The following is a 14,345-nucleotide window of genomic DNA, read 5'->3' as shown; positions in this document are numbered from 1 at the left end:
TGTATGAAGTCAAAAAAGTACTAGTAGTAGCAGCAGCAGTAGGAATAGTAGTAGTAATAATAGCAGTAGCAGCAGCAATAGCATAAGGAAATGTTTCATTAATCCGTAACTAAGACAGGAATTACTTCCAATCAGTTATATTAAAAAATTAACTTTTTATAATTTATGCAGTTTCTGTAACTTTAAGTTCGGTGAATAATTTTAGTATTCATGTATGCACTGAAACAACGGCTGTTTGAAGAAAATGAATGATATGGAGTGAGTGAAGGACAATAACAGTGTATAATAACGTAGTTTGAAAGATAACTACTGTCTTCGAAATGAGTTGAACACAATGAATGATTCAATGTAGGGTAGAAATTCTCTCTGCGGATTGCACCTATCCACTTTCGGTTAAGGGAATCTTTGCTCAAAGGAAACTTGAAGCATGAAGAGTCACATGGCAAGTACAATAGTTTGTCTTCTGTAACATAACATGGAGAAAAAATCGTCGTAGAAATTAAGGATTAACTAACCAGTGAAATATAACATTCCTTCCTTCTTTATCGTTACATCCGTGTGCATTGCTGCAATAAAAAGCAGCACACGAAAGAACCATACTTATTCAGCTCTACCAAACAAATGGCCGCTCGTCGACTGTTCAATTTGGGAATATAACACTAGCGCCAGTGAGCGGTCTAGCGGTCTAGCGGTTATTTAGTAAGTCTATGAGTCAGTCTTGCTTGCCGTTCAGTGAGATATTTTTGAAGTCACTATATAACTGGTTAGAGGTTAATCCTTGCAGAGCGAAATACAGCAATTTCATAAGAACTAATGGGTTTTAATGCAAATTTTCTTAGAAGATGTGAGAGACACTCGCGGATGAACATCTGTTGGAAGATTCCGTATAACCATGACAATTTTTATTTCACTCTGAGCACTGAAAGACTATAAATACTAAACTAAACTTTTGTACTAATATTCGTTAATCTTATAGGAATCACTACCCAGTATCGTTAACATTGTAATTACTGTGGAAGTACACTTGATCCTGCAAGTATGAGGTAGATTAAATATATTAAAAGCTCCAATGTTTAATTTATAAAAATAAGTGTATATAAAATATTACAAATACTTTGAACTATTTGTGGTTATTAATTTCAAACAATTATTACCAGTCAATCCAAGTAAGACTCAAGCTATAATTATTGGACATAAACGTTTAGTTAACTCTCTTAATAACAGTAATCTTTCAGTTGTTACACTTAACAATACACTAATCCCTTATTCATCTGTCGTAAAAAAATCTTGCTTTCTTTCTCGATAGTAATCTAAATTGAAATTTTCAATATCTTAGAAAGCATGTTGAAATGTTCAGATAGTCAATATAATATGATATAATATTGTTTTATTAATTCAGACTAATTGGCATATCACAAATATAAAAAGTCAATGACACCTATGTATCATTATTATGTATTAAATTTTCATATCTGTACATTAATTTTAGATTGTTAATTACCATAAGTCAGTTTTAAATAGTTATTATTTTCATTATCAAAAAGGTTGTAATTAATCATTCGTTCCACAATATGAGACAAAATGTACAAGATATTGTATGTAAAAAAGCCCGATGATGCCCGATGATGCCCGAAGGGCGAAAATGCTTAATTTTTAATTTTTTTTTATATTGTATAGTACACAATGATCACTTACATGGGTAAATGTTATTGACTTTTTTATATTTGTGATATGTCAATTAGACTGAATTAATAAAACAATATTATATTATATCATGAAATTTTCAAGTTAAACAATAAAAAAATCTGTTCCTCCATTCACTGTTTGAGTCGCTTAAGAAACTTCTTGCCCCAGCAACTAAAACTTACCCTAGTACAAACCCTAGTAATGCCGCACTTCGATTATTGTGACGTCCTGTTAAGTGACCTAAGTTCTGAACTGTCAGCCAAGTTACAGCGAGTTCAGAATATGTGCGTCAGATACGAGTGCAACATCCGACGATATGATCACATATTACCGTCCTTCGCAAGTCTTTCGTGGTTCTGACTCAAAGAACGTAGAGCTTTGCACTCTTTGTCTTTACTCTTTCGAATTCTGCACACCTCAACACCAAATTACCTTTCATCTCGTTTCTCTTATCTATACTCTAACCACGGCGTAAATACCAGATCACTTATCTGTGGCACGCTAAGTATACCTCTTCATAGAACATCTTGTTATTCATCATCTTTTACAGTATCCACCTCGCGACAATGGAATTACTTGTCACAAAATATTAGGGGCTGCAAGACGATAAACATTTTAAAAATAGCTTAAAGGATAACCTTCTTAGCAATTCATTCTAATTATACTGACTTAACTGACTATGTGGTAACTTCTTTCTTTAGACATGCATCCTAATAGCGCTGTATTTTCAAAATTGTCTCTCAATAATCTCTTCCTATTATCTAACATTATTTGAAATATATTAACATTCTATGTATTTTAGTTTAATTCTGCTACACAGTTTGTATTTCATTGTCTAATTAATAGTTCATAGTATTTTAGTATAGCATGGTCATAGGAAGAAAAATACAGTAGGTAAACTTGCGAATTCTAAATGAAGCAGTAGAGCAAGTGAACAGCTTCAAATACTTGGGGTGTACTATAAGCAGTAACATGAGCTGCTGCCAGGAAGTCAAAAGGAGGACAGCAATGGCCAAGGAAACTTTTAATACAAAAAAAGCATTTTCTGCGGACCTCTGGAAAAAGAACTAAGGAAGAAACTAGTGAAGTGCTTTGTTTGGATTGTGGCATTGTATGTGGCAGAAACATGGACATTACGACGAAGTGAACAGAAGCGAATAGAAGCATTTGAAATGTGAATATGGAGAAGAATGGAACGTGTGAAGTGGACAGACAGAATAAGAAATGAAGCTGTGTTGGAAAGAGTGGGCGAAGAAAGAATGATACTGAAACTGATCAGGAAGAGGAAAGGGAATTGGTTGGGCCACTGGCTGAGAAGAAACTGCCTACAGAAGGATGCACTGGAAGGAATGGTGAACTGGAGAAGAGATCGGGGCAGAAGAAGATATCAGATGGTAGACAGTAAGATATATGGATCATATGAGGAAACGAAAAGAAGGCAGAAAATAGGAAAGATTGGAGAAAGCTGGGTTTGCAGTGAAAGTCCTGCTCTTCGGCAGAACACTAAATGAATAAGTTTTTTACGGTTTAATTCACAAGTGACCCTTGTTTTATTCTTTGTAGTTTGTAAGTTCATACATATGTATGCATACTTTTTGCTGGTTGAGTGGAAGAGAAGGCTTTATGGCCTCAACTCTGCCAGCTAAAATAAACCATTATTATTATTATTATTATTATTATTATTATTATTATTATTATTATTATTATTATTATTACCAGGTTTAGGATCCGAGACAACTTAAGAATGAAGTGAAGTTACAGTGCAACGGAATACAGATGGAGTGAGGTGGCGCGTTGAGTTTTGTTTACCTGTGCGTTAGAGTACAATCCGGTTCGTGATCAGAGCTACAGTATTCTTCCGTCTCTCCCTACGAAACGAACTCAGGCCATCACAGTGCATTTTCAGTTCATAGTGAAAAGTTTTTTCGAACTAGTTGCAAGTATGTCCATGGTAACGCTAACGCCTTCTACGTCTCCGAGGGACATGAAAAGTTGTGAAATATGTATCCTACTTCATTTTCCACCGTACCTATTAACAGCAGAATATAACGCAGCACATGGACGTCGTTGTTTACATTCACAGTGTGGCTGTCTACTATGTTCAAGGAACTCTATAGTCAAGCCGTGCATACATTGGATCCTAAGCCTGATTATTACCATATCCACCACCCAAAATTGGTATTACTACACTAGAAATCACCCGTTGAGTTTATTGAGAGTCTTATGGGAAGGTTATTTCCCCCACTTCTTCAGGGGCGGTTATTCAGGTGAAGTACCATTTCACCTATTTACGTGTAAAACACAATTTTATCTCGTATTAATAATTAATTCTAGTTATTACCGGTTCCGTATTTCTAAAATTAAAAAAAAAAGTTTTATTTTCAGTCGTTATTAACAGTGTTTAGTTATAAATAGTACCTGTAACCGTCCGCCGAATAAGATAATGTCAACTGTTACGAGCGCCGAGCGGTGTCTATTGAAACCTATAGACCTAATACCACAGTCTAATATATACAGTCGCGCAACTTCAACACTTTTTTTTGCCAACATTCGCGACACTAGCGCCCAAGCGGCAGGCAAGGCACTGGTCATAGGGTTGATACAGCCAGCACGTGCTTTAAAGGTATGCGAGATGTTATAACAACGTTTTAATCATGCGTCGGAATAAAGGCAATGTGTGCAATGACGAAAATTGCAGTAACAACAAGTTTAAATCTCCGAATTTGTCGTTCTTCAGATTCTCTAAAGACCGAGACAAAATCATAACTCAGTCATAACCAATAATCCACGTTGTAGGTAGCCTACGTATTGTGTTTTATAAAACATTTATTAGTTATCAGTTACCTATTTGTATGTCAGGAAGGAGAGTTTAAATAAAAACAAAGTAAATACCTGTTACAGTATATTATTTTTTTGCAGAGATCATGTGTAAATGTGTAACCATTCCGATTTTTGATAATGTATCTACAGTTTTTAATGCAAGTAATTCCATAATTTTTGATTCGTGTTTTTTATTTATATTTTTCAAAAGTTGAATGTTATATAGCATTCAAGTAGGTATCATGGTGTTAATTTTGCAAGAATTCATGGAGTATAGTAATCCTTTTGCAAAATATTCACTTCTTGAATAAATCCAGACTGTGTCGATAAATTTCTGATGTGTTGGTGTAGATTCATGTGGCAGACGTATTAAGTTCTCAAAAAATAAAAGAGCTTTTTTTTAAATTTAATATAAAAAGCAATCTTTTCTGTAATAATTTGCTTGACTGTTTTTGGTGTTGATTTTACATTCCCAGTGATTATTTGAGTCGTTCAGTGCAGAAGTGGTGTAAGTCAAAATCAGGTAATGAGGTTTAAAGTAAAAATTCTGTAAAATACAGCGCAAAGTTGCAATTAATATATCCTTCGTGCTATTCACTGACTATTAATAGTTTAAATACATTCAATATTAACTGCCACTTTGCGCTGTATTTTACAGAATGTTTACTTTAACCCTCATTACCCATTTTTGACTTACACCACTTCTGATCTGAAAACAAAATTAGGCCTACATTTTCTGAGTTAATTGAAGTTACAATTTTTTCAACAAAATTGTGTGTTCATTTATTTGTTCTCACCTACGTCATAGTAACAGTAAGTGCATGTAAATTACGTATTATATAGGTAGGATAAGTTAAAATTAGGCATTATGTGTGAAAACTGGAAATGTAATGTAAAATGCAGTAAACTTGCCATAAAAATTTAAACCGTAACATCAGCACTATTTGTGACACAAAATAATAAAGGAAATACCGGTTCTTAAGAAATGGAAAAATAATGAACTTCATATTAATGTTTAAATCCTCCCTTTTTCTTTATTTTCAAGTTTACCTCAGCGGCCGAGTTTACCCCAATTTGCGGTATGCAAAATCGTTAATTTCTCAGGAAATGGGGAGAGGAGTTCACCACGCGATGTACCCTACAAGATATGCCCTACAATTTTGAAGCTACTAATTTTTACTCTTCTGACAGGAAATACGAAGTTCCAATGATTTATAAATATATTTAGGAATGAATTGAATTAACCGACCACGCACGAACAATTATATTATTTCAAACCATGATACGTGATCAGGGCCATGATTCAGTTGTAAGGAGCAGAAAGAATTACGTTTATTCCCAGCTTCTGAAACTTGTAGATTAACTGTGTGTGAAATTCTTCCAGGATTCTAAAGTAGAATTAATAAGAACCATATACACTTATTGTATAGCATAAACATATAAAATAAATTACGCAAAACCCGTTTTCTGATGTGTTATCATATGTCGTGTGCACACTGTTAACTTGCCTGCCGCTAGAGGGCTACTGTCGCGCCAGCTGTCAAATGTTGGCATATTTTATATGTATGAGTTGCGCGACTGTATCTATTAGACTGTGCTAATACTGTAGAGGTGAAAATATTTGGGCTCCCATTCTCAAACAGCACTTGGTTTCCATGGTAACGTGACGTCACGCACTAAAGGAAGATTGTATGAGTGAAGTGAGTTTCTGAGTTTTTCAGTTACAGGGAACTGTCAGACTTGTTGTAGGTGGAGTAACCAGTTTGCAGACCTAATGTTACAGAAGGGTTGAAGCTGGTCTCCAAGGCCGGGGGCTATTGTTGAAGGGCTGTGAGATTTTACAGTATGTAGGCCTACTACCTGACTCGAGAAAAGTATCCTCATTCCTTGTGTCTAAGCAGCCACCCATGCAGCGGTAAATAAGTTGGCTATATGTTATTTTATCAGGAATGCACGCCACATACATTCGTAAAGTTTAAAAGTTGTTTTCCGCAGCGTGTATTATTTCTTCTCATGAGTTTGCCAGTTTTGTTCCAGCTCTTGTAGGCCTACTTGAAAGTTTAACGCGCTCGTAAATGTACACATGTAGTTTAGTACTTATTAACTTATTATTTAATGTATTTAGAGTATATTAGTGATAAGTGTATACAGTGTATTAATCCTACATCGTAGTGTATTGTATGTTTAATGACTGTAGCGCTATTATACAAATACTTAGGTACCAATACATAGAATAGTAATATACGTTACAAGAGCGGTATGTTGACGTTTTCATGTTCGAGGAAAAGATTGAAAAAGCGAAACGTAGTTGAGCTTTTTTAATTTCCGAGAACATGAAAACAAACATACCGCTCGTGTATCGTACATTATTTTGTGCGAAGATCGTTTATTACATACCTGAAAGACGAATTTCTAATTAGTTGCAATGAAATCTCCATCTTGGTTTCTGTTTAATGACGGCAACTTTAGAAAACAAAAATATCTATACTCCAGCAGCCGTGATATACGTCTGTCTTTTTTTTTCCGCCAGTCTATAAATGCGAACTTAAAACAAACGGTAAGGTTATGTAATGATTTATTTTTCATTTTAATATTTTAACAATATTATTTATATAACATATTGCAGTAATAACAACGGCATCTGGAGTCTTGTTGATTTTTTCACGGCTTCCTTAATGTTACTTGTATCAGGAATACAATAGCTTTCGTGGAGTAGAAGACTTTACTTAATTTTTGCAAATATTTAAAAACAATAATTAACAGTGCAATTTAGGTGAAATTGCAGTGGTAAGTTTCCAATTTATAATTATTACTATGTTAAACGTCTCTAAAAATAATATGTTAAAAGCCTAAAGCAGTAAAATGAATGTCGCGCTTAAGCGGTAAGAAGAGGGAAATTGTTATGTGTGTTACGTTGGGAATACTGAATGTGGTATTTCACACTTACCGCGTATTGGTTCTGTGCCGAAAAAACAAGCAAATACGCACGATCTCGCACAAAATATTAATAAATGAGTGCGAAATATGTATCCCGGAAATGGCATGGTTTGTAATATATTGGAAATGCCGTTTTGCAGACATAAATATGAGGGTGGAAAAGATGTTTTAAATTCTGACGTCCTACAGTTCCATTTGTTGTTTGTTTTAAAAAGTGCTAAAAATAGAGAAGTTGTATAAAATAACTTAAATTATTCCGATGAAAGAAGCTTATCTCTTTGAAAAGATTGAAAATTTCATTTGGAATGCCACATAACAGAAGAGACTTTCATCATTAGCCCCATAGCTTTGCATAGAGATATAATGTCCACCTTCAGTTGAACTGAGAAATTTCATGAAGACATTATGACAGGTTTGCTGCTTTAAAAGACAGGATTGACTTTGTATGCAAGAAATTGGGTCAGTCCTGAAATAAATTAATTTTCCTCTTTTCATGTGTTCCAGAACTAGTAAAATTGTACGTAGTTTACGAATAGTAGGCCTTCTCATTATATTAGCAAAACTGTTCATGCATTTGTGTATGTGAACAGCTCTTCACCCATTTTCTTTACGACGAGCCGCTACTGCACTTCTTAAGCGTCTCCATTCAGGCGCACATCGAAGGATGGTCTGTTGGAGCGGGAGGGGTTGTTGACGAACTACGATTTACGGTACTTCGCTATTATTATGGTGAAACACATCGGCCTGTGTTTTGATCACTGAACGTCGAACCGCATACATACTTGATGTTATGTGTAGCATCCAGGGTAGTGATGAAACTTTCTTCCCCTTAATAAGCAAAAAATTTTATCTTAGTGATTGTGATTTTGTTGTCTTGCAATTATTAGGCCTATGCTGCTATAATTATATATATTTTCCTGAAAATTTTCCCTTATTAAGCCATTTTCTTAGCTTTTTGATTTTGCTGCGTTTTGTAATAAAATTATTGTACTGAAAATCTTTCTCTTAATAAGTTAATTTTTAAATCACTACTTTTTCTAAGTTTATTAGTAATATGCGTTACAAGAGCGGTATGTTGAAGTTGTCATGTTCGAGGAAAAGTTTGAAAAAGCGAAACTTAGTTGAGCTTTTTTAATTTCCGAGAATTGAAAGAAAACATACCGCTCGTGTATCGTACATTATTTTGTGCGAAGATCGTTTATTACATACCTGAAAGAGGAATTTCTAATTAGTTGCAATGATATCTCCATCTTGGTTTCTGTTCAATGACGGCAAATTTGCAAAACAAAAATATCTATCTTCAACATTGTTGCTTTAAAATGTTTTCTGTGTTTACTATACTCCAGCAGGCCGTGATATACGTCTGTCTTTTTTTTCCCCCAGTCTATAAATGCGAACTTAAAACAAACTATTTATTTTTCATTTTAATATTTTAACAATATTATTTATATAACATATTGCAGTAATAACATCGGCATCTGGAATCTTGTTGATTTTTTCACGGCTTCCTTAATGTTACTTGCATCACGAATGCAGTAACTTTAGTGGAGTTGTAGAGTTTACTTAATTTTTGCAAATATTTAAAAACAATAATTAACAGTGCAATTTAGGTGAAATTGCAGTGGTAAGTTTCCAATTTATAATTATTACTATATTGAATCTCTAAAAATAATATGTTAAAAGCCTAAAGCAGTAAAATGAATATGACGCTTAAGCGGTAAGAATAGGGAAATTGTTATGTGTGTTAGGTTGGGAATACTAAATGTGGAATTTTTAAACTTTTCGCGGATTGGTTTTGTGCGGAAACCAAGCAAATACGCACGATCTCGCACAAAATAATTATGAAACAACTATAATAACACTGGTCAACAGTGATTTTATTAAATGTACAATTCCCGCTGTTTCTTGTGTAATTTCATCTGCCGATTCCAGTAATGAAGTCAGAATTTTTCTACCACCCACCATTGTTTTGTAATTTTAGAACAAATTATTTATTTTTATTGCTATATACAGTCCTAAACATGTTATCGGAAAGAAAATATTTCAAATATTTAATTTTATTACTTTAACAATTGACCTATAACTTTAGATCATTGTTGCCTGTGAAGTCAGAATTCATAAAATGTGGGGAAAATGTGTGCAAACAAATGGAGACTATGTTGAAAAGTGACAGAAAAGTCTGTAGATTAAAATATGTACCTGATTTGTCTAAAAAATAAAAATTAATTTCATAGCAAGGGTTGCTCATGACTTTCAGTACGACCCTGGTGATAATTTGGCTTTAAGACAGACAGATAGATTTCCTTTCAGCCAGAATGAAGCGACGTCCTCCTGTCAAATATTCCATCAGGCAGACTGACATACGTTGCGGTAGATTCTTGTTCGAGAAAGTCTTTGTATAATAGTGAATTATTCTTACATGATCATGTGATGTTACAGGATATGGTCACTTACATTCCGAAGGAAATAGCGAAGAAAACGAAAGATCTGATCAACCGTGTAAACGGAATGTTGGACACAGTGAGACCTCAACTTACAGCAGGATTTCAGCAACTCCATATTATCTTACTAAAGTTGCTTATCTCTATAACAAAAGCGGAAATTCCACTGCAGAGGTTCTTGACGGCCGTATTCGACCAACTGAAGATTATACAGACGAAGATCAACATCATAACAACATATCTACAGATCAGAATAACGTTGATCATCAACATGTTAAATCGGATGATTCGAGGACAAATTTCAATGATCCAGAAGGTCTTACAGCCAATGATAAATGCATTGCAGATTGGTGAACAGACATTAATGAAGAACGTCCGGAGTGTAACAGACAAGATGAAGAGTACACTTACTTCTATAGCGGTGAGTACGCAGATTGCCATTAATCTCTCTAAAGATGTATTTTATTTCGCTTACTATTGCGCTCATGCAATGTCAACAACCACATACAGTGAGTCACTGAATTATTCGGACATGAGTGGCATAAGTGCACTAAGGACATTTGTCTCTTTACACATAACCTTTGAAAGGAAAAATATAATTCTTTACTCTTCTCACATATATACAATCATATCTTAATGAAACATATACGTTAATAGTTATAAACAGAAACAAAATTCACAATCAATTGAAACTTAAGTCATTCTTTGGTTAACAAAATTATTCGGACACAGGACATCTTTCTAAATAAAATTAGTTCTGTATCTGTAAAAAAATATTCAATACCTGGCTGGCTTCCCTTTCATGTTTATAACTTCTGCTAATCATTCAGACATACTCTGCACCAATTTTCTTGTGTAAACCTTGCACAGGTTTCGCCATTCTTTCTGAAGCCTCTCCTTAAGATGTTGTTTTCATTTTATTGGAGGTTTCCTCATGTGTTTTTCAAACCTGTCCCATAAAAGTTCAATCACATTCATGTCTGAAGACTGCGGAGGAGGATGGAGTACCTTGGGGCAGTGGTACAGCGACCAGAGTTGTACAATATAGGATGTACGCTTGTAGTTACTATCTTGGTAGAATGGAAACCGGTCATAAACCCCCATTTTTTCCGCACTTTGTTGTAGATTATCCTTCGGGAGTAGAAAGTATGAATACTTGTCCATTTTTCCGTCAATGAACACTAGATTTCCAACTCCGCTTGCGGACATACACCCCCATACCATTGCACTGCCGACATCATGCTTAACTGTTGCTTGCATATTTTGCTCTCTAAGCTCTTCATTGGGTCTTCGCCATACTGTAATCTGGCCATCTGATTCGCTGATATTAAATTTACTCTCGTCTGAAAGGATAATTCGATTCCACCAATCCTGATCCTTTTCTAGGTACTCTTTTGCGAACAGTAGTATTTTACTCTTGTTTCTTTTGTTGATGTAGGGCTGGTTTCTTGCCACCCGGCCATGAAAATTGTTTCTCCTGAGAACTTTTCTGATAGTCTCGGGATGGACTAGCTTCCCAATTCTTCATTGACCTCAGAAGCAATTCTTGGAGCACTTAATCTAGGATTTTTTTTTCCTTCCGTACTATTATTGCTTCTTCTCGCATGGAAAATGTACTTGGACGTCCTGAGTGAAGATACGATTCACGTCTGTCTTCATCTCTGAATATAGCTAAACAATATCCGCCACTGTCTTTTCTTCATATGTAGTATATCAGCTATGTATCGATAAGATTTTCCCCTTGCATGGTGGAAGACCACTGACTGACGCTGCTCGAACATACTGTCTTTTCCTCTACGCCCCATTTGTTTCTGTCCACTACACAATACTGAGCTACTGAAGGCACACACTGTTACTGACTATTCGTGTATCTGACTACATTATTCTATAGATTGCAGATAACTTACCTGTGGTCTCTGATTGGTGTCCGAAAAATTATGTTGATGTCACATTATGGCGTATATGGGTTCGAATCCCATTACTGCTTCCTAATCAAAGTAAAAATATACATTAAACCCACTATGTATTATCTTTGAAAAGTAAACTTTCCAACAGTTCACTTAAAATTCTTTATTAATACTTTTTACACATGTGGCCATATTATTTAGTAATATATGGGTATTGTCCGAATAATTTAGTGATTCACTGTATAACAATTCGTCCAGTTTCAAACAATCATGGCCATCTATCACTACAACATTGCAGAAATAATCGTTTCACACCTGATTCGCAATTGTTCCTGATTAGTAGCACAGTCTAGTACAGGGACATCATTTTATTTTTACTTCAATTTTTATTGTATCTGAGTTTTTGAATGTACTTCACTCCCACCCCTTCTACTAGTAAACTTCCAACCGTTCACGACACAGAGCCGAGGGCGCGTAAGCAGTACTGAGTTACAGAGTATAGTACGTTTCAGAAATATGTTCGCGTTTTCCAGTAACGAAAGAGCTTTCAATATTGAATCATATTTTCGTACGGGTACTGTGTCCGTTTCCCTATGTCGCATCCCGGTTTCCCCCACCTGCTTCTGTTCGCCCCTTTGTAAAGTCTAGTAGCTGGGCTATCTTAGCTCTTTTCTGAAAACATTAATTTCTGTTAGGAATTGGACGTCTACGTAATATTATACAAGTGTTTAAAGTAACTTAAATAAAAGGGCCTCCTGAAGTAATTAACTGTCACGTGATTTCCCCCCCTTTTCTATAACCCTGCGGCAAAACCACTTGAACGGACAGTAGATAGCACTTCTGAGTGATTTTATCTGTGCGGGTCGGGCAGAAGTGAAGATTGAATTTACAGTACGTAAGATACTCTTTTATAGAGTAGGTACAGAATTATTTCAACATGAGTTACTAGTACGAAGGACGAAACTGGTAATTGGAATTAGATGCAATAGTCTATAGTGCGATAATATGCACAAAAGAACTGAAGCCTGTATCGAAATGAATGGCCACCATTTTCTAAAATGTGTTTAATTATCCATATTATGATTATTTTTATTGAAAAATAACGATATGTGTCAGAGGAAGAGCAATTGTTTGTATGCATCTGGTCTGATTAGTGTAATATGTAGCTAAGGCCACCGGCGTGGCTCAGTCGGTTAAGGCGCTTGCCTTCCGGTCTGAAGTTGCGCCCGGGCGCGGGTTCGATCCCCGCTTGGGCTGATTACCTGGTTAGGTTTTTTCCGAGGTTTTCCCCAACCGTAATGTGAATGCCAGGTAATGCATGGCGAATCCTCGGCCTCATCTCGCTATCACCAATCTCATCGACGCTAAATAACCTCGTAGTTGATACAGCGTCGTTAAATAACCAACTAAAAAAATATTTAGCTAATCGGCGATGAATGCAAGGAACTGGCCAACCTACCCCATTATCTTCTGGCCTAGTTGCCTCATAAGTGATGCCTTGTTGGTATCACTTGTGAGATTCGGACTTGTCTTCGGACAGTTGACTAAACTCAAAATCAGCTAGCAGTTACAATATTCGTTGCTTTAGGCCTAACTTATTTGATTTCAAACAATCTATTTAAAAGCCGCGTACAGGCAAGAATGTAGCTACAGTGCTAGCGCGCTGGCCTTCTATCCAGGCGGTCCGAGTTCGATTCCTAGTCAGGTTGTGATGGAATTCGTGGTGGACAAAACAGACGTTGCAAAGGAATTTTCTTGGGACACTTCCGTTCCCCTCTCCACCCCCCCTCATTTCATCTGTCATCTGTATTAGTAATAATAGGCTGGGGTGATGTCTGGAGGTTCTAAGGACTTGGGGCTCCGGGTTCGTCTGCAGCCGCTGGGACTTTACCTGTAGGGTTGGGAAGGATGGCTTGCCTGTCAGCGTCGGATTCACGGCCATCCATCGCATATAGGGTGTGAAACGCGCATCGCCAACCGTTTATCAGGACGTTACTGCAATCATTAGTAAATGCGAATGTATGTGATACGAACCCTTGCGTAGGCCTATCAACGGACTTCCAGAACATCAAAACAGTCTCCACAACACGTTTCATAACTATTAATGCTTTCAAAGAACACATTCCGGTAATTTTTATAATCACTTTACTTAATAATAACAGTACCGGTAACCATATAAATGACATTCAAGAGTAAATGAAACGCAGAATAAATATGGGAAATGCTTGTTATTATTCGGTTGAGAAGCTTCTGTCATCTATCTAGTTCTAGTCTGTTCTCAAAAAGGCTAAAAATTAGAATTTACAAAACAGTTATATTACCGGTTGTTCTGTATGATTGTGAAACTTGGACTCTCACTTTGAGACAGAAACAGAGGTTAAGGGTACAAATCTGGCTTTCAGGTAGTAGCTCCCTGTAAAGCAGGTTTGAATAATTTCAAGGAAAAGTTGTTCCGGGGCCGGGTATCGATCCCGGGACCCTTTGCTTAGCGCGCGAACGCTCTACCGACTGAGCTACCCCAGGAACTATACACGACACCGTCACAATTTTTCCT

At 36.0% G+C, this 14,345-nt stretch overlaps 2 protein-coding genes across 5 annotated transcripts in view; one reads left to right on the top strand and one right to left on the bottom strand.

The window, feature by feature from the left end:
- LOC138715501 (nucleolar protein 12-like) overlaps nucleotides 1–14,345 on the bottom strand; it is a 309,079-nt gene that overhangs the window by 190,334 nt on the left and 104,400 nt on the right. The window lies entirely within an intron of this gene.
- LOC138715500 (uncharacterized) overlaps nucleotides 1–14,345 on the top strand; it is a 140,987-nt gene that overhangs the window by 113,484 nt on the left and 13,158 nt on the right. The window contains exon 5 of the mRNA XM_069848475.1: nucleotides 9,883–10,305. Coding sequence (XP_069704576.1) covers nucleotides 9,883–10,305 — 423 coding nt within the window. The remainder of the gene's footprint in view (nucleotides 1–9,882; nucleotides 10,306–14,345) is intronic.

Source organism: Periplaneta americana, chromosome 15 (genome assembly GCF_040183065.1).
Source record: "Periplaneta americana isolate PAMFEO1 chromosome 15, P.americana_PAMFEO1_priV1, whole genome shotgun sequence".
NCBI classification, from domain to species: Eukaryota; Metazoa; Arthropoda; class Insecta; order Blattodea; family Blattidae; genus Periplaneta; species Periplaneta americana.
The sequence above is the reverse complement of the archived record's forward strand: the minus strand, read 5'-3'. Positions and strand labels throughout refer to the sequence as shown.